General features: G+C 38.7%; 1 protein-coding gene across 2 annotated transcripts; it reads left to right on the top strand.

Annotated features, from left to right (window-relative positions):
* Positions 1 to 1,294: 1,294 nt before the first annotated feature.
* LOC117329305 (ceramide phosphoethanolamine synthase-like) lies at positions 1,295 to 22,399 on the top strand. Of its 2 annotated transcripts, none has more exons than XM_033887199.1 (5): positions 1,295 to 1,711; positions 12,625 to 13,504; positions 15,049 to 15,171; positions 18,164 to 18,244; positions 19,594 to 22,399. In XM_033887199.1, the coding sequence occupies exons 2-5, from the start codon at positions 12,692 to 12,694 to the stop codon at positions 19,633 to 19,635; spliced, it is 1,059 nt and encodes a 352-aa protein (XP_033743090.1). In that variant the 5' UTR covers positions 1,295 to 1,711; positions 12,625 to 12,691; the 3' UTR covers positions 19,636 to 22,399. The 2 variants fall into 2 exon arrangements, with proteins under 2 accessions (XP_033743090.1, XP_033743089.1); XM_033887198.1 differs by lacking the exon at positions 1,295 to 1,711 and adding an exon at positions 5,776 to 6,107.
* The last annotated feature ends 5,180 nt before the right edge of the window (positions 22,400 to 27,579 follow it).

Genomic DNA, 27,579 nt, shown 5'->3' with positions numbered 1-27,579 from the left:
TAATCTGGGTTCGTTAGAGTTTACTATGTTATCGTTACTCTATAATGAGGTTTAATTTGGTAAATACGCTCCCTACTGGAGCTTGGTCCACCGTTCTCGGACGACTTCCGCGTTGGAAGACAACATACACTAGTGTTGTTACCGTTATATCACAAACAGAATGTAATAACCAAATATATGCAGTACATATATTTATTCTGACAACACATACAATATAATTGTTACCGTATATATACAATATAATTGTTATCGTATATATACAATATAATTGTTATCGTATACATACAATATAATTGTTATCGTATACATACAATATAATTGTTACCGTATACATACAATGTAATTGTTACCGTATACATACAATATAATTGTTACCGTATACATACAATATAATTGTTACCGTATACATACAATATAATTGTTATCGTATACATACAATATAATTGTTATCGTATACATACAGTACACATATTTATTCTGACAACACATACAATATAATTGTTACCGCACACATCACAAAAATGACTGTTTATACGACAATTAAGGTTGCCATAAATCATAATAATACTAATCCACGTGCCAAGATTTAGCACTAAAGCCGTCCCCATATCCGGTCTTTGAAAGTACATATCTTTCATAATCGAAACAAACACTGTCCTTAATATAAAATGCAAGACAAACACGTGGTGTACTCAAAGTATTCGATGTGACTTCGTTTGAAATCTGTCGTATAATTAAGTGTTTGAACATCGTCATTATCGATCGCCGACGGAGACAAACATTGCCTACAGTACATCTCTTGTCTGCTGTGATCTGTATACTGGATAGCTGTGTAGTCCTTTATAGTAACATCAAATGACATCACTCATTAACCAACTACTATATAAAGCTAATGAAGACCACGACCTTGTCCTGCTTTTTCATTTTGAAAGAGAGAGAGAGAGAGAGACTGGCGGTTCGGTAGCAATATCATTTTGAAAGGGCAATTAATATGTAGCTCACCATAGAATCACAATCATGATGGTCATATTTTCAAGCATTTTTTTTGTTTTTGTTTTTTGTTTTAGAATCTTAGTAACACGTCTAAATTCTTGGTTTTTGTCTGGTTAACACTGTCAGCTATGGGACTGAACAGAACACATCATGTATATTATAGCTTAAAGGTTCCACTGAGTCATACGCAACGTACGTGTGTTATACGTGCATTAGCATATATAGTGAAGAACGTGTACCGTGTACCTGGAGACCCTGTTTACCTGTACCATTACGTTACCGAACACCCTGTAACAGGAAAATACTTAATATGATATAAACAACACTTCTCGTGTAGAACAACAGAACACGGTGGTAAGATTCAATTTTGATTACATTGATGTGTTTTAACGACTTGTTGTGTAGTTACAATGGCCATACCTGACCCATTGGGCAGTGTTCTTAAGACAGATACAATTAGGGACAGATCAACGAACAAGATAAATTATAACCGCCACAATACACGAAGTGCGATGAAGCGTATTGAGCACATCATTCATTGATTACAGTGTACATGTAGCGGACAGCACACGACAGAGGTCCTACTATAATTGTACATACAGGTATAGCCACGATATTACCAGGTGCGGGACAACCAAGATGTGACGCCACGGATGTAAACCTGACCTGTGATGTTCGAGAAGACTGGTTTGTGGATGTAACACAGGTGGGATCCAGGGTGAGTGCATTTCAGTGACAGACAGAAACCATTGTTATCGACTAACGTCGGACAGGTAAAGGACTCCACATATAAACATGGCGGCAGTATTTGTAATGTATACATTTGCACTCATTACAGCGATGTTGAACTGTATGTGTACAGGATATAAGAGTATAATATGTGATATCTTATATTACGCGAATGAACTTTTTAAACTCATATTCATCATTTGAGACATGTTCACCGGTGTAGACTGGTCTTAGGCTCATTACAATATCCATCGCCAGTCGCTTTGGGACACATGCTTATATGGACGGATATTCGAATCCGCCCTTACAAACCGGACGTTTACTTAAATAATACAACTAGAGTTCACTTGAGGAAATATGTCAATTGTATCGAAATAATTGACCAGCTAGTTAACGAATATGACATCATCATGTCTTAATTAGTCACAAACCTTCAATACGACAGGCTTCTCTATAGCTGTATGTTCAGTTAAAGACCTCGACACAGCAGACTCACTTCGTACAATATAACGACCATCATAAGTCGGTACCGTGTATATATGACATGAGCATCATTGTGAAAGTTTGTTTTCAAAATACCGTTCATTCACTTAAAACAAAGAGAATATTACGTTCAGGTAACAAATTATTTATGAGCGGATGTACTCATCGTGCTGAAAAAGATGTCTCGCAACTTTTTATTGATATATGAGCATACAACTAAATTCTCTCACGACGAAAGTGCGGATTCCTAAATCTTTTAATGGCGAATAAACGGATACCAAAATCTTCTAACGGTGAATGAGCAGATACCTTAACATTCTTACGGTGAATGAGCGAATACCCAAATCTTCTAACAGTGAATGAGCGCTACTTTAATCTTCTAACAGTGAATAAACGGTTATCCAGATACTCTAAAGGTGAATGAGCGAATACCTTAATCTTCTAACAGTGAATGGTGAATGAGCGAATGCCTAAATCTTCTAACGGTGAATGAGTGGATACCTTAATATTCTAACGGTGAATGTGCGAATAACTAATATTCTAACGGTGAATGTGCGAATAACTAATATTCTAACGGTGAATGTGCGAATACCTAAATCTTCTAACGGTGAATGAGTGGATACCTTAATATTCTAACGGTGAATGAGCGGATACCGAAATCTTCTAACAGTGAATGAGCGGATACCTAAACCTTCTAACGGTGAATGAGCGGATACATTAACATTCTAAAGGTGAATGAGCGGATACATTAACATTCTTGCGGTGAATAAGCGATTGCCTTAATCTTCTAACGTCTAACGATGAATAAGCGGACACCATAATCTTTTAACGATGAATGAGCGGATACCTAAACCTTCTAACGGTGAATGAGCGGATACCTAAACCTTCTAACGGTGAATGAGCGGATACCTAAACCTTATAACGTTGAATGTGCGAATACCTTAACATTCTAACGGTGAATGAGCGGATACCTTAACATTCTAACGGTGAATGAGTGAATACCTAAACCTTCTAACGGTGAATGAACGGATACCTTAATATTCTAACGGTGAATGTGCGAATAACTAACATTCTAACGGTGAATGAGTGAATACCTAAACCTTCTAACAGTGAATGAGCAAAAACCTAGATCTTATAACGGTGTATGTGCGAATACCAAAATTTTCTAACGTTGCATGTGCGAATACCTAGATCTTAAACGGTGAATGTGCGAATACCTAAAACTTCTAACGGTGAATGAACGGATACCTTCATATTCTAACGGTGAATGAGCGGATACCTTAATATTCTAACGGTGAATGTGCGAATACCTAAACCTTCTACCGGTGAATGAGCGGATACCTAAATCTTCTACCAGTGAATGAGCGGATACCTAAACCTTCTAACGTTGCATGTGCGAATACCTAGATCTTAAACGGTGAATGTGCGAATACCTAAACCTTCTAACGGTGAATGAACGGATACCTTCATATTCTAACGGTGAATGAGCGGACACCTTCATATTCTAACGGTGAATGAACGGATACCTTCATATTCTAACGGTGATTGAGCGGATACATTAAAATGTGCGAATAACTTAATCTTCTAACAGTGAATGAGCGGATACCTTAATCTTCTAACGGTGAATGTGCGAATACCATAAGCTTCTAACGGTGAATGAGTGGATACCTAAACCTTTTAACGGTGAATGAGCGGATACCTAGATCTTCTAACGGTGAATGAGTGAATACTTAAACCTTCTAACGGTGAATGAGCGGATACCTTAACATTCTAACGGTGAATGAGTGAATACCTAAATCTTCTAACAGTAAATGAGCGGATACCTTACTCTTATAACGGTGTATGTGCGAATACCAAAATATTCTAACGTTGAACGTGCGAATACCTAGATCTTAAACGGTGAATGTGCGAATACCTAAACCTTCTAACGGTGAATGAGCGGATACATTAACCTTCTAACAGTGAATGAGCAAAAACCTAGATCTTATAACGGTGAATGTGCGAATACCTAAACCTTCTAACGGTGAATGAACGGATACCTTAATATTCTAACGGGGAATGTGCGAATAACTTAATATTCTAACGGTGAATGTGCGAATACCTAAATCTTCTAACAGTGAATGAGCGAATACATTAACATTCTAACGGTGAATGAGCGAATACATTAATATTCTAACGGTGAATGTGCGAATAACTAATATTCTAACGGTGAATGTGCGAATACCTAAATCTTCTAACTTCTAACGGTGAATGAGTGGATACCTAAACCTTTTAACGGTGAATGAGCGGATACCTAAACCTTCTAACAGTGAATGAGTGGATACCTTAACTTTCTAAAGGTGAATGAGCGGATACCTAAATCTTCTAACGGTGAATAAGCGGATACCTTAATCTTCTAACGGTGAATGAGCGGATACCGAAATCTTTTAAAGCTAAAGGAACGTGTTTGGACACCATTTTTGATGATTATGAGGAGATTTCCAAGAGAAATTTATTGGTCAAGATGCAGTTCAATCAACAGTGACGTCATCTTTCCAAACAACGTACACGTACCTACATGTATTTATTACATTTTTACCAGTGAAATATCAAAATTTATTCATTCTATAAAAGTGATATTTTTCACTAGTGAAAAATATCACTTTTGCTGATTTGACCAATCAAATTAATGATTAGAAAATACCAAAATAATTGACCAATCAGAAAGCCCGACATATATCTCAGCACCTGGACAGGGGAACTACATTTTTTGTTTACAAATTATCGCTGTAGGCCTAGTTAGCATACTGGGTAGGTTTTTCGTTGATAAAAAATGTAATAAGCAGAATATCTAACAGTGTCTTCAGTAAAACCAAATATATTTCACTCGTGCGGCTAATATTTTGATATTTTTCACTCGTGCTGCGCACTCGTGAAACATATCAAAATATTAGCCCCACTCGTGAAATATATTTGGTATTACTGAAGACACTGTTAGATATCCTCTATATATTTTACACCGAACAACGTACACCGAACAACGTATATTTCACACCGAACAACGTACCTATATATTTCACACCGGACCTAATAGTAACTTACTTCGAATAAGATATTTGTTTCCTGAACTTATATCTTCGTCAAAACTACCTTGGTACATACATTATATATTAGCGCCCCGACTATTTGGGTTCCAAGCTGGAGTCTGACCAGATGTTTGAATAATTCAGTGAATATCAGTTATTCGGAATACTAGCCTACTGGCCTTACCATAGGAGTGTATGTACTCGCGATGTGCTGATGGTTAGTCGACCATATCGACCGTGTATATACGTTGTACCATATCATGCTTTAAACAGATGTCTTGTTTGTGTTTTTAATCGAGACATACGTCATTAATACTTCTGTATTATACTTAATGCTACTTCGATGTCATTCGACGTCTTACTTGTAAGTATAGTGAGTGTATTTGATAACTTTCTCTGTCTCATTCATTCTCAGTACACGTATAAATACAATGTACAAATATAATACTGTGTACAAACGCGTGTTCTTATCTATACAAAATATAATGTAATGAAGATTTTCGTTCCACGGTTGCCGGCTAGTTATCTACTTATCTACACATATGTAAAGCTACCGTACAGTAGCAGAAAACACCCGTCCTACAACGGAATGTTACATACACATACGTCACGTGTACACATGCTTATCAACAAACACGCACACACGCGTAACGGGCGCGGTCACGTGTGTGTGAGGGATATAACATATTTTGGAATGAGTATACACATCTTTGTCCGTCGAGGGAGCACGTTTACTCCACACACGTACGACTAGAATACCGGACGAAAAGATTATATAGGCCATGTAGAGTTTAATACCATCAGGTTACCATTGTGGATGAACAGCTGCTTGCAAAGGTCAGTATGTCGTAGTAGGATAAGGGAAGTGCGGTTTAACTCCCTGTAAACTCCAGTCGATGTAAGTTATTTCTCATTCAGTGTTACATATGCTATAATTGATACATCTTAACGTGGTCTCTCACATTAGTATTCACAAAATGAACTTACTCCCATAGTAAACAAAATTACACGGCAGCCGTGATATTATTCCTTATTATGTATGCGACGTTACCTCGACACTTATCAGTCCTACATTGATACACCCCTGGTAGTTAGTCCTAGACTGATACACCCCTGGTAGTTAGTCCAACACTGGTACCCCCTGGTAGTTAGTCCAACACTGGTACCCCCTGGTAGTTAGTCCTACACTGGTACACCCTGGTAGTTAGTCCCCACGTTGGTACCCCCTGGTAGTTAGTCCAACACTGGTACCCCCTGGTAGTTAGTCCTACACTGGTACCCCCTGGTAGTTAGTCCAACACTGGTACCCCCTGGTAGTTAGTCCAACACTGGTACCCCCTGGTAGTTAGTCCTACACTGGTACACCCTGGTAGTTAGTCATACACTGGTACACCCTGGTAGTTAGTCATACACTGGTACCCCCTGGTAGTTAGTCCTACACTGGTACACCCTGGTAGTTAGTCCAACACTGGTACCCCCTGGTAGTTAGTCCTACACTGGTACACCCCTGGTAGTTAGTCATACACTGGTACCCCCTGGTAGTTAGTCCTACACTGATACACCCCTGGTAGTTAGTCCTACACTGATACACCCCTGGTAGTTAGTCCAACACTGATACACCCCTTGTAGTTAGTCCAAGCACTGGTACCCCCTGGTAGTTAGTCCTACACTGGTACACCCTGGTAGTTAGTCCTACACTGGTACACCCCTGGTAGTTAGTCCAACACTGGTACCCCCTGGTAGTTAGTCCTACACTGGTACACCCTGGTAGCTAGTCCTACACTGATACACCCCTGGTAGTTAGTCCAACACTGGTACCCCCTGGTAGTTAGTCCTACACTGGTACACCCTGGTAGTTAGTCCAACACTGATACACCCCTGGTAGTTAGTCCTACACTGGTACACCCCTGGTAGTTAGTCCTACACTGGTATACCCTGGTAGTTAGTCCTACACTGGTACACCCTGGTAGTTAGTCCAACACTGGTACCCCCTGGTAGTTAGTCCAACACTGGTACACCCTGGTAGTTAGTCCAACACTGGTACCCCCTGGTAGTTAGTCCTACACTGGTACCCCCTGGTAGTTAGTCCTACACTGGTACACCCCTGGTAGTTAGTCCTACACTGGTACCCCCTGGTAGTTAGTCCTACACTGGTACACCCTGGTAGTTAGTCCAACACTGATACCCCCTGGTAGTTAGTCCTACACTGGTACACCCCTGGTAGTTAGTCCTACACTGGTACACCCTGGTAGTTAGTCCTACACTGGTACACCCTGGTAGTTAGTCCTACACTGGTACCCCCTGGTAGTTAGTCCTACACTGGTACCCCCTGGTAGTTAGTCCTACACTGGTACACCCTGGTAGTTAGTCCTACACTGGTACACCCTGGTAGTTAGTCCTACACTGGTACCCCCTGGTAGTTAGTCCTACACTGGTACACCCTGGTAGTTAGTCCTACACTGGTACACCCTGGTAGTTAGTCCAACACTGGTACCCCCTGGTAGTTAGTACTACACTGGTACCCCTGGTAGTTAGTCCAACACTGGTACACACTGGTAGTTAGTCCTACACTGGTACCCCTGGTAGTTAGTCCTACACTGGTACACCCTGGTAGTAAGTCCAACACTGGTACCCCCTGGTAGTTAGTCCTACACTGGTACACCCTGGTAGTTAGTCCTACACTGGTACACCCTGGTAGCTAGTCCTACACTGGTACCCCCTGGTAGTTAGTCCTACACTGGTACACCCTGGGTAGCTAGTCCTACATGAGTACACCCCTGGTAGTTAGTCCTACCACTGGTACACCACTGGTATCTAGTTCCTTAACACTGGTTACCCCCTGGTAGTTAGTCCTCCACTGGTTACTACCCTGGTAGCTTAGTCCTACACTGTACACCCCTGGGTATGTTAGTCCAACACTGGTACACCCACTCGGTAGTTAGTCCTACACCTGGTACACCCTGGTAGTTAGTCCTACACTGGTACCCCATGGTTAGTTAGTCATACCACTGATACACCCCTGGTAGTTAGTCCAACACTGGTACCCCCTGGTAGTTAGTCCTACACTGGTACCCCTGGTAGTTAGTCCAACACTGGTACCCCCTGGTAGTTAGTCCAACACTGATACACCCCTGGTAGTTAGTCCACACTGGAACCCCCTGGTAGTTAGTCCATTACACCTGGTACACCCCATGGTGTTAGAGTCCTACCACTGGTACCCAACCTCGGTAGTTAGTCCTACCTGGTATTTAGTCCTACACTGGTACCTCCTGGTAGTTAGTCCTACACTGGTACCCCCTGGTAGTTAGTCCTACACTGGTACCACCTGGTAGTTAGTCCTACACTGGTACACCCTGGTAGTTAGTCCTACACTGGTACACCCTGGTAGTTAGTCCTACACTGGTACACCCTGGTAGTTAGTCCTACACTGGTACACCTGGTAGTTAGTCTACCTGTACCCCTGAGTAGTCCCACTGGTACACCCTGGTAGTTAGTCCCCACGTTGGTACCCCCTGGTAGTTAGTTATACACTGGTACAACCTTGTAGTTAGTCCTACACTGATACCCCCTGGAAGTAAGTTATACACTGGTACACCCTGGTAGTTAGTCTTACACTGGTACACCCTTGTATTTAGTCCTACACTGGTACAACCTTGTAGTTAGTCCAACACTGGTACACCCTGGTAGTTAGTCCTACAATGGTACACACTGGTAGTTAGTCCTACACTGGTACACCCTGGTAGTTAGTACTACACTGGTACCCCCTGGTAGTTAGTACTACACTGGTACACCCTGGTAGTTAGTACTACACTGGTACACCCTGGTAGTTAGTCTTACACTGGTACACCCTTGTATTTAGTCCTACACTGGTACAACCTTGTAGTTAGTCCTACACTGGTACACCCTGGTAGTTAGTCCTACACTGGTACACACTGGTAGTTAGTCCTACACTGGTACACCCTGGTAGTTAGTACTACACTGGTACCCCTGGTAGTTAGTACTACACTGGTACACCCTGGTAGTTAGTACTACACTGGTACACCCTGGTAGTTAGTCTTACACTGGTACACCCTTGTATTTAGTCCTACACTGGTACAACCTTGTAGTTAGTCCTACACTGTTACCCCCTGGTAGTTAGTCCTACACTGGTACATACTGGTAGTTAGTCCTACACTGGTACACCCTGGTAGTTAGTCCTACACTGGTACTCCCTGGTAGTTAGTCCTACACTGGTACACCCTGGTAGTTAGTCCTACACTGGTACACCCTGGTAGTTAGTCCTACACTGGTACACCCTGGTAGTTAGTCCTACACTGGTACACCCTGGTAGTTAGACCCCACGTTGGTACCCCCTGGTAGTTAGTCCTACACTGGTACCACCTGGTAGTTAGTCCTACACTGGTACCACCTGGTAGTTAGTTATACACTGGTACCCCCTGGTAGTTAGTCCAACACTGGTACCACCTGGTAGTTAGTCCTACACTGGTACCACCTGGTAGTTAGTTATACACTGGTACACCCTGGTAGTTAGACCCCACGTTGGTACACCCTGGTAGTTAGTCCTACTCTGGTACACCCTGGTAGTTAGTCCTACACTGGTACACCCTGGTAGTTAGTCCAACACTGGTACACCCTTGTATTTAGTCCTACACTGGTACAACCTTGTAGTTAGTCCTACACTGTTACCCCCTTGTACTTAGTCCTACACTGGTACACCCTGGTAGTTAGTCCAACACTGGTACACCCTGGAAATTAGTCCTACAATGGTACACACTGGTAGTTAGTCCTACACTGGTACACCCTGGTAGTTAGTACTACACTGGTACACCCTGGTAGTTAGTACTACACTGGTACACCCTGGTAGTTAGTCTTACACTGGTACACCCTTGTATTTAGTCCTACACTGGTACAACCTTGTAGTTAGTCCTACACTGTTACCCCCTGGTAGTTAGTCATACACTGGTACATCCTGGTAGTTAGTCCTACACTGGTACACCCTGGTAGTTAGTCCTACACTGGTACTCCCTGGTAGTTAGTCCTACACTGGTACACCCTGGTAGTTAGTCCTACACTGGTACACCCTGGTAGTTAGTCCTACACTGGTACACCCTGGTAGTTAGTCCTACACTGGTACACCCTGGTAGTTAGACCCCACGTTGGTACCCCCTGGTAGTTAGTCCTACACTGGTACCACCTGGTAGTTAGTCCTACACTGGTACCACCTGGTAGTTAGTTATACACTGGTACCCCCTGGTAGTTAGTCCAACACTGGTACCACCTGGTAGTTAGTCCTACACTGGTACCACCTGGTAGTTAGTTATACACTGGTACACCCTGGTAGTTAGACCCCACGTTGGTACACCCTGGTAGTTAATCCTACTCTGGTACACCCTGGTAGTTAGTCCTACACTGGTACACCCTGGTAGTTAGTCCCCACGTTGGTACCCCCTGGTAGTTAGTCCTACACTGGTACATCCTGGTAGTTAGTCCTACACTGGTATACACTGGTAGTTAGTCCTACACTGGTACCCCTGGTAGTTAGTCCAACACTGGCACACACTGGTAGTTAGTCCTACACTGGTACCCCTGGTAGTTAGTCCAACACTGGTACACACTGGTAGTTAGTCCTACACTGGTACCCCTGGTAGTTAGTCCAACACTTGTACCCCCTTGTAGTTAGTCCTACACTGGTACACCCTGGTAGTTAGACCCCACGTTGGTACACCCTGGTAGTTAGTCCTACACTGGTACACCCTGGTAGTTAGTCCAACACTGGTACCCCCTGGTAGTTAGTCCTTCACTGGTACACCCTTGTAGTTAGTCCTACACTGGTACACCCTGGTAGTTAGACCTACACTGGTACCCCCTGGTAGTTAGTCCTACACTGGTATACACTGGTAGTTAGTCCTACACTGGTACACCCTGGTAGTTAGTCCTACACTGGTACACCCTGGTAGTTAGTCCCCACGTTGGTACACCCTGGTAGTTAGTCCTACACTGGTACACCCTGGTAGTGAGTCCTACACTGGTACCCCCTGGTAGTTAGTCCTACACTGGGACCCCCTGGTAGTTAGTCCTACACTGGTACCCCCTGGCAGTTAGTTCCCACGTTGGTACACCCTGGTAGTTAGTCCTACACTGGTAAATCCTGGTAGTTAGTCCTACACTGGTACCCCCTGGTAGTTAGTCCTACACTGGTACACCCTGGTAGTTAGTCCTACACTGGTACATCCTGGTAGTTAGTCCTACACTGGTACACCCTGATAGTTAGTCCTACACTGGTACATCCTGGTGGTTAGTCCTACACTGGTACCCCCTGGTAGTTAGTCCTACACTGGTACCCCTGGTAGTTAGTCCAACACTGGTACCACCTGGTAGTTAGTCCAACACTGGTAAACCCTGGTAGTTAGTCCTACACTGGTACACCCTGGTAGTTAGTCTTACACTGGTACACCCTGGTAGTTAGACCCCACGTTGGTACACCCTGGTAGTTAGTCCTACACTGGTACATCCTGGTAGTTAGTCCTACACTGGTACACCCTGGTAGTTAGTCCTACACTGGTACCCTGGTAGTTAGTCCTACACTGGTACATCCTGGTAGTTAGTCCTACACTGGTACACCCTGGTAGTTAGTCCTACACTGGTACATCCTGGTAGTTAGTCCTACACTGGTACACCCTGGTAGTTAGTCCTACACTGGTACACCCTGGTAGTTAGTCCCCACGTTGGTACACCCTGGTAGTTAGTCCTACACTGGTACACCCTAGTAGTTAGTCCCCACGTTGGTACACCCTGGTAGTTAGTCCTACACTGGTACACCCTGGTAGTTAGACCCCACGTTGGTACACCCTGGTAGTTAGTCCTACACTGGTACACCCTGGTAGTTAGTCCCCACGTTGGTACACCCTGGTAGTTAGTCCTACACTGGTACACCCTGGTAGTTAGTCCCCACGTTGGTACACCCTGGTAGTTAGTCCTACACTGGTACACCCTGGTAGTTAGACCCCACGTTGGTACACCCTGGTAGTTAGTCCTACATTGGTATCCCCTGGTAGTTAGTCCCCACGTTGGTACCACCTGGTAGTTAGTCCTACACTGGTATCCCCTGGTAGTTAGTCCTACACTGGTACACCCTGGTAGTTAGTCCCACGTTGGTACACAGTGATAGTTAGTCACCAGTGGGTACACCTTTGTTAATAAGTAATTAAAATGACACAACTTTGTAGCTGAAGTCATGGTGTTGCGTTCATATCATCCTACGCCTGTTGTTTGTGATTTGGATAAAATTGCAAAAAGCTTTAAACAGAAATAGTACTATACATTGATGTATCTGATAGTGTTCCATTTGTTGCAGGAAAACGACATCAATTCAACAGACAATTGTAAAGATATTAGGAAGGTTACACTTCAGGGAGGTCTCCATGACAACCGACCCTCCGTTGAGAATGCTGAACTACTTGTTGCAATCTTGTCGGACGGAGCGAAGTCTGCTGCTGATGACGTCACTTCTCATCCTCATGTACTTCGTCATCATGGACATCGTTCTGTACATGACACTACAGAGTACAGCTCTAGTGGATCAGGAAAAGACTACCTCTTATTCCCCTTTCGGACCGTTGTCAGTAAAACTACTGATGACCGCGCCCACAAACCATTACATCATCAGCTTGACGACGGAGTACTTCGACGAGTATACACAGTTTAGTAGGATTTTCTATTTCATCACCCCGAACATGATCAGTGCTACACATCTCGCCCTCGGATTTCTGTCTGGAAAATTCGTGACGTCAGAATCATTACGTCGACGTCGCATCGGCGTTTTAATTTTTGAACTTCGCCTTTGGTTAGACGTTTATGACGGGGTTGTGTATAGAAGCCATAAAGGACTACACGGTTACCGTAGCGACAGGAGAAATCTGGGATTCGTAGTAGACACTATTTGTGATACAACAAGTGGCATTGCCCTTTGTTTTGGCGTTCTTTTCTATTTATGGAAAAATCAAGTGCAAAAACAGCCAACCGTTTCCCTACCATTCACAAAGTCGCCCGAGAACGGTACAGCATCTTTAGGGGAGGGTGAAAAACCATACCAGCAAAAATATCCAAGAAATCATATATTTTATAAAGTGTTGTGTTACGGCCTTATGTTAGCCCTAACGGGAATGACTTTTGATAAAACCACGGAAGCTTTCGGTGGAATATTTACTACCAAGATGGAAACGTCACTAGAAGAGGTAGGTAGATAGGTAGACGGTGGCAGAAGACTGATAAAATAGTGGTAAATAACACGTTACGTTAGATGAATAAACTAATATACATGTAGATTACGATTAACATGCCCAAAGTCCTTAGAAGTGAAACATGTCATTATAATGGATGATAACACTAATGGTAATAGCTGATAATGTATAGTTATAGGTAAAGATATACACATGTACATAGTTATGGGTAAATATATACACATGTGCATAGTTATGGGTAAAGATATACACATGTACAGTTATAGGTAAAGATATACACATGTACATAGTTATGGGTAAAGATGTACACATGTACACAGTTATTGGTAAATATTTACACAGGTACATAGTTATAGGTAAATATTTACACAGGTACATAGTTATAGGTAAAGATATACACAGGTACATAGTTATGGGTAAAGATGTACACATGTACATATTTATAGGTAAAGATATACACATGTACATAGTTATGGGTAAAGATATACACATGTACATAGTTATGGGTAAAGATATACACATGTACATAGTTATGGGTAAAAATGTACACATGTACATAGTTATGAGTGATGATGTTCTTAGAGTCATTGTCACCAAAAACGAAGTCAACATCTTTAATCACTGAAGCCATAATGTTCAATTTAACCAGTACATAAACAAGGATGTACCTACAAGTCAGGGATAGTATTCCCCATGCCTTCTACTTAGGGGACATTGGTTACCAAATATTCCTGACATGTTGGGTCCCACTGTACTTAGGGGACATTGGTTACCAAATATTCCTGACATGCTGGGTCCCACTGTACTTAGGGGACATTGGTTACCAAATATTCCTGACATGTTGGGTCCCACTGTACTTAGGGGACATTGGTTACCAAATATTCCTGACATGCTGGGTCCCACTGTACTTAGGGGACATTGGTTACCAAATATTCCTGACATGTTGGGTCCCACTGTAGTTAGGGGACATTGGTTACCAAATATTCCTGACATGCTGGGTCCCACTGTGTGTTGTCCGGGTGTGCGACTGAAAGTGTCCTCCATCCCATGCAACTGAAAGGCCGTAAGCTGACGAAAGCGCCTTGACCTTCTACATAGGGCATATGGAATAGACGAACATTGTTGTGCTTCCCCAGTTGCGACTTTGTATTTTCCTTTCTTTCTAGTGAAGTTTTTCTTTCTTTGATTTGTTTGCTTCTATTGGAGGACTTAACGATAAAATGTTCAAATATGTTCCGATTTGAAATGGTAGGAATTCGAATCCCTATGAGTTTGCAGAGGCACAAAAAACATCTACTATAAGGGTCGATGTTGTTCAAAGTTCGTGAAGTAAGATATTATTTAATTAACATACATTTAGATTTTAAATTAAAACAAAAACATGTTTCAATATGTCTCCGCGAGTTTTAAATGCAGACATGACACTCAACTTAATGGGTATGGATTAAAAAAATCCCTATCATATGCAGCCTTGGACCAAGAAATGGTGGTAAGCTTGAAACAAGTACAATGACTTTATGACTGTATTTTATTAACAGGAACAACAGACACTAGCTCTCCACTCCTTAACCACGTGGGTAGTGTTTTACTCCTGGAGACTGATAGAGGCACAAGCCATGCTACAGTACCTCCTCCTGGCCATATTCCTGGACAAGATATGGGTAAGTACCACTACAGCCACTCAAAAGGCATCTCCGTATATCTTTAATTGTAGCAAAATCACCACAAGATAAAGGTAGGTGCTACTGCCATCTCTCCAATGTCGTGGCTGCGAACGATCAGGCGGTATAGTATCCAGCAATGTACCTCTAGTGGAGAGTAAGTATCTCATGGAAGCTGTGACCACGGACCGTCCGGAGCTGCTGTGGTTTTGGCCTTGTGACTAGAATCTTTACCCTATTTGCACTAGATGACATACGAGAGAGGTCCCTTGTATGTCGTTTAGTGAGGTAGCCACCAAAAGGATTTCAAAATAATCCAGCTGTTCATAGGGAAATATGCCCAGCAGTTGTAAACAGTTATTCAAAATACCTGTATGTGCCATGCACAAAACACCATTAATCCGAACAGACCCATGTCGGTAGGAGTTACAACTACAAAAGTTACTGGTAAGTATCAGCTTAAGAATATAATGGAAGTATTTAAGCACATCAACATACATGGTAAATACCTAATGAAACTGTTAGTACACAACTACACTGTAGTTTATAAACCTATCAGAAAGAACTTAAGTATACATTCAACGATACGTCTACTGTGACAGCTGAAAGATATGCTCATACCAAATCCGAAATTTGGAAAGTGTTTGGTAATTCGTCGCTATAATACGATAACAGTAAACTATCGGATATTGATATTAATATATCCATTGATCTATTTGATGTTAGTATTGATATTGATATATCCATTGATCTATTTGATGTTAGTATTGATATTAATATATCCATTGATCTATCTGATGTCAGTATTGATATTGATATATCCATTGATCTATCTGATGTCAGTATTGATATTGATATATCCATTGATCTATTTGATGTCAGTATTGATATTGATATATCCATTGATCTATTTGATGTTAGTATTGATACAAATATACACCTCGACTGATTTGGTATTATTATTGATATGAATATAGTCAATATACACATTGATCTATTTGGTGTTACTATTGATATTAATATATTTATTGACCAAATTGATATTAGTATTGATGTGAATATACACATTGATCTATTTGATGTTAGTATTGATATCAATATACTCATTGACCTATTTGGTGTTTATATTGATATTAATAGATACACTGACCTATTTGGTGTTTATATTGATATTAATAGATACACTGACCTATTTGGTGTTTATATTGATATTAATAGATACACTGACCTATTTGGTGTTTGTATTGATATTAATAGATACACTGACCTATTTGGTGTTTATATTGATATTAATAGATACACTGACCTATTTGGTGTTTGTATTTATATTAATATGGGGCAAAGAAGTAATTCAAACAGTGTAAACAATAAGGTTTGTTAAATTTTCGAGGCAATCCGCCCCTTTATCAAAACACAAAAAATTACAAATACAATCACATAATATATATAAGAAGTACTGGAAATACAATAAAAAACAATAAGAATAATGTTTTAGTAACTGGAGAAACCACAATGAACCCTTCGGCAAACGTGGGCCGAAGGCGGATACTAGCGTGACTGCATCATGTTCAACACTAGAACGCTATGCGACCAACGGCAGAGATATTTTGAATTCCCCCGCACGTGAAAGTATATCGAAGAGTTCAAAGACGATTCGTCCCTAAATACTGCTAGTGGACGACATTGCATTCATATAAAAAAATTTGCATTATCGTCTCTACAGTGATTGATTAAATATCGTGTACAAAGTCTGAAAAACTTTAGAAAAATATGTTTTAGATCATTAGAATTATAGAAAGTGGTGTGAAAAAACTACTACAAATATTTATCAAGACTGAAAATATAAGAAATACGAAGGCCGAAGTGTCCCTACAGGACGCTACGGGAAACAGACGATTCGGACCAACTCGGACCAAGATGCTGTTGCATGATGGCGGGAGGCGACTAAATGTGAGTCTCAAAGAGCAACAATGAATAGATGCCCCAAAAAGTACAGCAATTATGAAAAATTTAACAAATTGAATAATTAACTACATGAATAGTCAGATATAATGGTCAGATGGAGAGTACATCCAGAAGACGTCTTTAACGTTCGTTCATACCCCGAGGGTAGCAGGTTTGGAGATTGGTAATCCAATATCTTTCTCTGGAACGAAACGTCGTTCCAGAGAAAGATACTGGATTACCAATCTCCAAACCTGCTACCCTCGGGGTATGACGTTTCGTTCCAGAGAAAGATACTGGATTACCAATCTCCAAACCTGCTACCCTCGGGGTATGAACGAACGTTAAAGACGTCTTCTAGAAATAAATAGCAGTATTTAGGGACGAATCGTCTTTGAACTCTTCGATATACTTTCACGTGCGGGGGAATTCAAGATATCTCTGCCGTTGGTCGCGTAGCGTTCTAAGTGTTGAACATGATGCAGTCACGCTAGTATCCGCCTTCGGCCCACGTTTGCCGAAGGGTTCATTGTGGTTTCTCCAGTTACTAAAACATTATTCTTATTGTTTTTTATTGTATTTCCAGTACTTCTTATATATATTATGTGATTGTATTTGTAATTTTTTGTGTTTTGATAAAGGGGCGGATTGCCTCGAAAATTTAACAAACCTTATTGTTTACACTGTTTGAATTACTTCTTTGCCCCATATATAATCATTACAAGTAATTCGTATCCTCCATACATTTATGTGAGGATCCAGTGTTATCTGGATTATACTGTTCATATTACTTCTTTGACCCTTATTGATATTGATAGATACACTGACCTATTTGGTGTTTATATTGATATTAATAGATACACTGACCTATTTGGTGTTTGTATTGATATTAATAGATACACTGACCTATTTGGTGTTTATATTGATATTAATAGATACACTGACCTATTTGGTGTTTATATTGATATTAATAGATACACTGACCTATTTGGTGTAAGTATTGATTTGCGATCTTGTTCATTACGGATTACTTTCACTCTTATTTCAGGAGTTTCTTTGTTTCATCCAGTACACAGGATACGCGACGTTATTTTTAGTCAATATTATGAGTCAACTACAAATTCGAAATGTAAGTATTCTTTAATTTAAATCATTAAAAATTGCTAATATCCCACATAGAGCTCTCAGAAGAAATGTAGTCCTACTGCCGACATTATACTGTCTGTTGTCAAAAAGAAAATATCTTTCCAAATTCGCTAAGTACATAACACAAAAGGTTGGATCTGTGGATGTCTGCGTTTTAGGATTCCAATGGGAACAGAAAAATACGAAAACACCACATTTCCCCAGGTTGCTGTTGAACGCTGTATATATCCCGTGGTTAGGCTATATCATATTGGCTGGTGTTATATGGTTGAACGTGTAAGGACTGGGTAAAGTAAAGGACGATTAACTATCTTTCTAGACAGAGAATTATTAATAGCGATCGGAAGTGCCCAGACAGACGGGAATTACAAAACATATACAATAACCAGACACCAATGTTATAAAGACACGTGTGTTAGACACTAGGATGTATAAAACTACAAGGGTATTTTTTCATATGTGGGTATGAAAGACCAACAGCATTTAGTAAAAACCAGAGGCTTGCCGTTGGTTTTACCACAGTTTGTGATCCCGAGGGTAAGATATTTACATCCTTCGTACCCACTTATGAAAGAGTATTTTTTTCTCATATCTTTTCTATCACAATTTTCCGCTATGTTTCATTAAAACATTCCCCCATTTTGAAAATCCACAATTATCGACACTTTGTTCTTCAAGAAAACCATAACTGGAAATGAAATCTTGGTACCCGAAAAAGCAACCACCAACCTGAGGTGGCGCATAAATATCGTAGCTTCTATCACCGCCTGTGTCCTTTTTACGGGTTTCAGAGGATGACGTTAAAGTTTTGACGGGAAGACTTTGTCATTTTGTTGACGTTATGTCATTGTTCTTTATTATGACGTCAGAATAAAGTTATCAGGTTTTATTACATAGCTATGCATGCAGTAAACCAAAGAGTTTATTACAAGGGATCAATCAGTATTACATCTGTAGGTACGAGAGAAGCAAATGTTTACACGTTGAAGATGATTTCTACAGAAAGTTTGGACCTGTTAAATTTTCAAAAATCGTTCTTTTTTACTAGATTCTGGCTATTAGTCTCGATACGTTTTCCTTCTTAGGGCGCCCTAGCTTACCTACATAATTTCCTGTTATAGAAAGTTACAAATTCCCAGCTCTGTTATAGAAAGCTATAAAAGTCCAATATTAACATGTACATTTTGTATTCAAATAGAGATTTAGCTCCCATTTAAGAGTCTTGCGCTTATGGTTTCCTCTCCAATATACTTCTGGTTAGCTATTTGTTTGTATGTTGCATAACGATGCATAACATTTATCATATTCTCTTCTCATCATTGATAATTTCAGGTTCGACATATGATCCAGATAGTTGGCCCTGAATATGTATAGCTGTGGCCCTAGATATGTATACAACAATGGCCATGTCCTCTGCCTTGACATCTCCTAGAAGGGGATACACTGCCTTACCATGTAGTGCCCATGTGTTCTTCTATGAACGGGTGTATTATGTTTATAACCGACCACCGTCACCTGTTACCCATGTATTGACAACCATTAAATGGTTTGGTGTCTATCACATGACGATAAAACGTTGGGACGACTCTATGACTTGTGTTACAAAAAGCTTGTCTGTATATACTAATCAATTACGGTTTGCATTGCTTAAGTATGTTTTAATTGTTCAGTTTTTAAAAAAAAATTATATTTACAAAAATATATTTATAAATTTGCTAGTAGTTTTCATTAGAAATTTTAGCTTGAATTCTGCTCAATAAGTCAGGATACTATGAAATATGTTACTTTTACTAACAATGAAAAGATTGTCTCCGATACATTATTTCACACATCACCTACACAATGCTATCGGAAATATTACAATAGCAATGCCATTTTTATGATTATAACATTCATGGAGGTGCCATTTTTGGAAAGAGGACATTTTGTGTATGTCAGATTGATATTTTGGTTGTTGAATATGGTATTATTTTACTATAATATGTTTTTATATCTGTTACTAACGATGCGATAAAAGTATGATTATTTATTGATGTTAAGAATGTTTTATCTTAATTTGCTGTTTAACAGGGTGTGAGAAGTTAGTAACTCCTAAAAATAATGTGTTTACCGGTTTTAATGTATAACATGAATTTGGTTAAGGAAGTAACTAGTAGGTATAATACATGTACATTGATGTAGTTTTTATGTAAATTGGGAGAGGAACTGCTGAAAATAATGTATTCACCGGTTTTAATGTATAACATGAATGAGGAGTAACTAGTAGGTATAATATATACAAAATTATAAATGTATGTTAATGTAATAACAGGGTATGATTTGTGAGAGTAACTGCTGAAAATAATGTATTCACCGGTTTAAACGTATAACCTGAATGGTTAAGGGGGGTAAATAGCAGGTTCAATGCATTTTCTGTAATGACAGGGTATAATTTGCGAGATCAACTATTGGAAATAATTATAAGATATTTTAGCGTTATAAAAAAGGGTATGATTTGAGAGAGTAACTGCTGGAAATATTGTGTAAGATATTTAAGTGTAACAGAGTATATTTATCGGGTATATCTACTGGTATTCTGTGTACTTCACTTTTTATTTTCATTTAGAGTGCACTAGACTTTTTATTCCATTGTTATAATTCATTATTTACATGCCGAAAGTTTTGCCTTACAATGTAACACAGTTAAGTCGACTTATTGTATTAGTGCCTATAATCGATATGACATATCAAGCCAAATTTTCATATAAGCTTATCATGTCAGCAAATTAAAATAGTGTCCATGACATTGTGTACTTGCAAAAAGAATAAAAGAAATGAAATGAATTGAAAAATACAAAGTAAAAAAAAACAATAAGCAAATCAAAATATATATAATGAAGCAATAATTATACGGGATTAGATTTGCAATGTTAATGAAAGTATTGTTAACATATATAGTATGATATAGGCCTGTCCCTGTTGGTAACATTAATATTGGGCTGTATTTAAAGGATCACAATAGTCGGTGAGATTATAGACGGAGTATTAAATAATGTTACAGTAGTAACAAATCCTTACTATGGCCATGCTTGTCTACGAAATCCTTTAATCAAATTACAAATATTTTTACTATGGTCGTCTTCAATGTAAAATGACTGTTTACAGCAGTCATTATGATAATGTTCAGGTGTTTATGCTAATATTTTTTTACGTTTTATGTGGCTAATGCAAATTATATGCTATTTAATGTTGAATTAAAGTTGACAGACAGGTCTGTCGTGTTACTAATTATAGGTATGTAGTCTTGCTAAATAGAAGTTTGCGAAATGGTTATAACTAAGTGAAGGATCGGCTGAAACATCCTACTGACAACATATATTAGCATTCCTGTATTGACTCTACAAGTCGATAACGGATAACGTAACCCAAAACATCATGAAAATAAAGAAGAAAAGGGTATTCCATTAATGGATTACTTTACCGTAAATATCGTAAAATTCGCACTGTAGTGAGGAAAGGTATTCAGCTAACTAGTCGTTAATATACTATTTTTATTGAAATATAGTAAAAACCGCACACTAGCGGGGGTTAGTCCTCAATATATTTAATAGTAATACTATGGGTTTACCAGAAAAATGAAAATAGTGCTGTAGCGAGAAAATTATTTCTTATGATACACAAACGTAGTGAACATTTGTGTGTTTGTTGTTTTATCTGTGATACAACCTCGTCCAGTACTTGGCGTAATGATTCTCCACCAGATTTTATAATCATTGTATTTTTTTACCACGGATGTTAATCAAATGATTAAGTTGCATTGATGTGTTATGTATTTAAGCCTGAATTGTGTCGGTAAGTCTTGCCTTTACATGTGATTAATGGTGTGTGCGGTATTAATTCCGTATAACGATGCCTACTTGCCTGTTATGAAGGAAGTTTATATTGGTAAGATATTTTTTTCTTTTCTTTATTTTGTTTGTGTTTTTTATTTATTTTTTTTATCATTCATTTCGTTAGCTGAAATAAGAAATAATTGATTTTATTTCTCCTGCAAGGGGCTCTCATTTTTCCTCATCTCACAAAAAAATACAATGTACATAAGATAGAGATATGAACGGATATATCAGTAGTGTAATCTGTAATAGTGTTCATTGAAATTAAAAAAAAAACTTTCCTGGTTGGTGCACCCTCGAACGCACCGGAAGTTGACTCTCTGTTTGTGCAGTAGACCTACAGTAAGTGTAAATATCAACATTGGATGGCCATGTGCAGTTAGATATAAAAGATTTTTTATTAATTAAATAAAAATGTTAACAATATTAGAATTAAACTTCGACCAAAGAACTGCAAAATTTAGTATAGTCATTGTGTTGTGATGAGATTCGTCTGTTTGGTATAAATATTATTCGGAAATAATTATTATCCTTAAAGAGGCTTACCCGCAGACGGACCGGTAAACGGCACATCTCCGATCACTAAATAAACTTCAGTACACGTTTCTATGTGACAAAATTAGAGGCTTTCCAACTTTATTTCTTGAAAACAATTACAGAATATGTATTTAAAAGACGTTTTAAAACTCAACCTGAGAGGGAAATGTATGGAATATAACGGCAAATCTTCTTTGTAAATCGACGCTGCCTTTGAAGTTATCACTGTGCGGCACTGTGCACGTGCTTGTTTCTTTGATTAAACTCCACTTTATAGCGGGGACTTATTGCGGGTTGCGATTAAATAAATAATATTTAAAAAATGAGGTTTTAATATCACTTTTCAGCGTTTTATAAGGAAAATAAAATGAAAAACTCAACAATTCCAACAATCTGTCATGTGTAAAAAATCTTTTTCTATTAGCCGATTTTTCTGATCTCTCTGCGGGCAAGCCTCTTTAACACAAACAGTGATTCCAAACTGCGTTTGTTGGCTTTAGAAAACGTCAACAAAATGTTTGCATAGAGTTGCTTGACAAAAGGAAACGGGACGTTTTCGAAATCTCTTAGGCAATTTTTAATCGCTGTTTGTGTTACTGTTTGTGTTACAGATTTAATATATTTCCAATGTAGTTCTAAAGTTCTTTTTTATTCGGACCTTTCTATCGACCAACCAAAAAAGCATTCGTGAACCACAATGTGATTGTTACAATAAAAAGGGAGATTACTCGCAATGGTCGCTTAAGGCTGAGTTAATATAATGACTTGTATTGCTAAACGTTCTGTTGGATTTCCGTTTTTTAGAACCATGTTATTTCTATGCTTTACATATAAACACATATATATGTCGTGCTCCAATATGTACAGTGCTATTATGCTTTATAAAGGCAAGTTATCAACTTAATGTTTATTTTACTTTCTTCAAAATTGATTTTGCAAGTGTCATTGATGAAAAATATTAGCTTTCCAAGTAGTAGTAACTTTAAAAACATTTCAATGTAGTTGATACTTTTTACCCTTTCCATAAGGCTTCCATGGCACGTATAAGCATAGAAACACCAACGCCTTATGTTTTTATTCAAAATTTTATTGACATATTTTATTGGCAAATTGTCATTTGAATTATTGGATTCGTTTCATAATGTTCTATTTGATCAGCCGCTTACTTCGGTCTTTATTTATAACTTAACTACAGAGACAGCTTACAGCGTAACCAGTTGTTAACTTAACTAACAGAGACAGCTTACAGCGTAACCAGTTGTTAACTTAACTAACAGCGACAGCTTACAGCGTAACCAGTTGTTAACTTAACTAACAGCGACAGCTTACAGCGTAACCAGTTGTTAAGTTAACTAACAGCGACAGCTTACAGCGTAACCAGTTGTTAACTTAACTAACAGAGACAGCTTACCGCGTAACCAGTTGTTAACTTAACTAACAGAGACAGCTTACAGCGTAACCAGTTGTTAACTTAACTAACAGCGACAGCTTACAGCGTAACCAGCTGTTAACTTAACTAACAGAGACAGCTTACAGCGTAACCAGTTGTTAACTTAACTAACAGCGACAGCTTACAGCGTAACCAGTTGTTAACTTAACTAACAGCGACAGCTTACAGCGTAACCAGTTGTTAACTTAACTAACAGAGACAGCTTACAGCGTAACCAGTTGTTAACTTAACTAACAGAGACAGCTTACAGCGTAACCAGTTGTTAACTTAACTAAAAGAGACAGCTTACCGCGTAACCAGGTGTTTATATTTTCCCGTCGTTTATCGATTATTTTTTAACTGTCATTACAACGTCCTATTACTTATATATAGCACAGCAAACATAGATCGTCGTGCTTCGATATTGATTGTATACTCAAATACTGTAAATCACTTAGATTTTGCGAATACTGACCTCATCAGACATATTCGTGAATACGTGATTTCGCACACGCTGATTTAGAAATGACCAAAAATATGAGAATGACCAGTTTTTAGAGTCATGGACTCTTATCGATAACCGATAGCTTGATCACCATCGAAAGGTGTTATTTTCGTGCAATTAATCGCAAAGGATTTGAATTCGCGATTGATCCTAAACCCCAAGTTAAATAAAAATGATTTACAGTATTAGTTTACTCTAGAGGGTTGTATTTCATTATTTAAATACGTTCCGCTGTATTTCTTGTTATGTACTTATTTGGCACACGGTACATGTGTCTTCAGAAATGAGCAGATGCCCTGTATAACTTGTTATCATTGTTCTATATGGCGTTATTATGTCTAAGCTGATATAAACAATTATAAACGTAATACGTATTCACCGAAGATCGGTTTATTTGGGCCCAGTGCACATGCTTGACATGTTTTTACTCTTTTGTCTCGCCTGCGACGAAAAGTCGCGAAAGCAAGAATATGTATTACTTTTCCGGTGACAACGGCGGCGTCATCGGTGACGGCGTGACTTCAAATCAATGTGCCTTTCATGTATCTCAATCATGATGCTGTTGCATTTTGTAGGAAAAACCATGATATGTCGAAGAAGTTTGTCAACATATTGATATTTCAATGTTTGCTGTAAATTTTAGTTTAGTTTGAATTAAAACATTTCCACATTGATCATGCTATGCCAAAATATTTGTTAGGATTTGAAATGGAATTTAAACAGCTACCACAAAGTGTAGCTGACATCCTCATATCGCAGTATATATTTTTATCTCCGCTATTCGTATAGTACTTGATACCGACCTTCATTTTTGAAAAAAACAAATTTAATGATTTTTTTGTGACTAGTTTTTTTATGTTCCACTAATTACACTCATTACCTCATGTCGCCTTTTCTTTCCCCGATGCATATTTCATTTTATACATATTATCTTTTGTCTTGCTGTTTCACATACTTATTATATATTGTATGTAATATTATTCGTGGGCCGTAAGGCTTTACAGTCAATAAATTGAATTAATATAAGTTTGTGTTTGTTTGTCAGTGCAGAATGTGATGGATGGGTGTGCGGGTAACTATGTGTATTTACTATATGAACTATAATGGGTAGAGAGATTTTGGTAACCAAATAACATTTAATAAAATATAAACTGAAAACATTAATTGCTTGAGTTACTCTCAAAATGTGTACTTCTTTGTGGATTAATGCGGGGATACTAGAAATAATAAAATAATACATTTTTGAGTAGTTCGGGATTGTCAATCTTGTCTCTATTATCCATGGTCGGATACCAACGGTTGATTGCAATACTCTACGTTTCACGTATCACCCGTGGGTCAACTCTGTGAAAATTCCTCAATTCGATGACGTCGCTCTATAAGTAGAAACCAATCAACATAACCCTTTCAGAATCAGAACACTTCAGTTTAGAGATGAAAACATTTAAAATAAAGTACATATAATGTTTCACACAACTAATCATCTGCTGTTATCACCAGTTACTTCGTCCCCTCGCTCGCTCATTTGAAGATAAAATGATATGAAATTTATAATACATTAAAGTTTGAAATTTTCACCAACTGAAACATGGTGTTGTTGTATATGTTTAATGGCAAATAAGAGCACACCAGTACTTGAAAGACAGTAACCCCGATGTTTACAGTGCACTGGGAAAACCCACCTGGGGAGCTCCAGCCTGTTTATACTTGTAATCCTACGTCATTCTATTTTAGTAGGAGTATATGTGTGTTATTATTTCTTTTTTTTTCGTATAGAGAAAATACTTATTTCATATGTTATCTACTAAGAATTATGAGTGAGCTACAAACCTACGAAACAGACTTTTTCAGGGATTTGATTCAAGCAAGCAAACAGCTGACTGACTGATCAGTTGCGTGAGACCTGTAACACTGTGGCTGTGTCCATAAAGGGACCAAGGGCAATCTACATGTGGAGATTGAGAAATACTTCTTAAGAAGTAGACATTACAAACTTAACTTAATCTGTCACGAAGGCTGTCTGTCGGCCATTTTGTCTTCCCGATCAGACTTGAAATTGAATAGATACAGCTGGGGACCAAGGAGAACCTACACCTGAAGTTCGACAAATATCTCTCCAGTACATTTCAAGAAATATCTTAAACAAACTTCAACTGTCAAAATGCAAAATGGCTGTCTGTTGGTTATTTTGTTTTGCCGATAACAGTCAAAATTGAATGAACACAACCAGGAACCTACATGTGAAGTTTGAAAAATGTCCTGTTTGCTACTGTTGTCTTGTTTCGATAAAACTATTATAACTAGTACATCATTTGCGACACCACTTATGTAGCCAGTGGCGTATCCAGACGGTATCCCGATATTCCTCTTTGGGTAGTCGAGGTCGAGTCTTTTAATCTTTCAGGAATCTAGCAGATAATGTTACTCTGCAATATCACTTTAGCTAAATAAGTACCTACGCAATGTAGAATTACAATTACTGAATTGTGTTTATCTGCACAGCACGGAATCTTTCTATAGAAACCGGCAGGAGTAGAACTATTGCCCAAAATAATAGATGAATTGTAATAAATGTAACAAAATGACATTGAGGATGAATTTCACTTTCTATTTTCATGTCCTAGACGCACAGAATTAAGGAAGAAAATTATTAACGAACCTTATTAATAGATTTACTGAATACAACCCATTTTAGAGAATTGAAAACAGATAAGAAAATTCATTAGATACATTACAGAGGCAAATAAAAGTAGAACAATGTAGCACTATAATGTCACAGTGTTAAACATTCTGTCATGTATTTTGATTACAAAAAAATATGCAATAACAAATAAATAAATGAATAACATGTATGTACAAGGTATATAAAAATAGGAATTTTAGATAAGTCAGATTTCTATATTTTCCTTAGAGAGAGAAACATGTAATTACTATGTTTTTCCCAAAGCCGCATTACTTAGTATCAGGATTTTATA

The sequence above is a fragment of the Pecten maximus genome, chromosome 6 (genome assembly GCF_902652985.1).
Source record: "Pecten maximus chromosome 6, xPecMax1.1, whole genome shotgun sequence".
NCBI classification, from domain to species: domain Eukaryota; kingdom Metazoa; phylum Mollusca; class Bivalvia; order Pectinida; family Pectinidae; genus Pecten; species Pecten maximus.
Note: the sequence above shows the minus strand (reverse complement) of the source record. Positions and strands in the feature narration are given on the sequence as shown.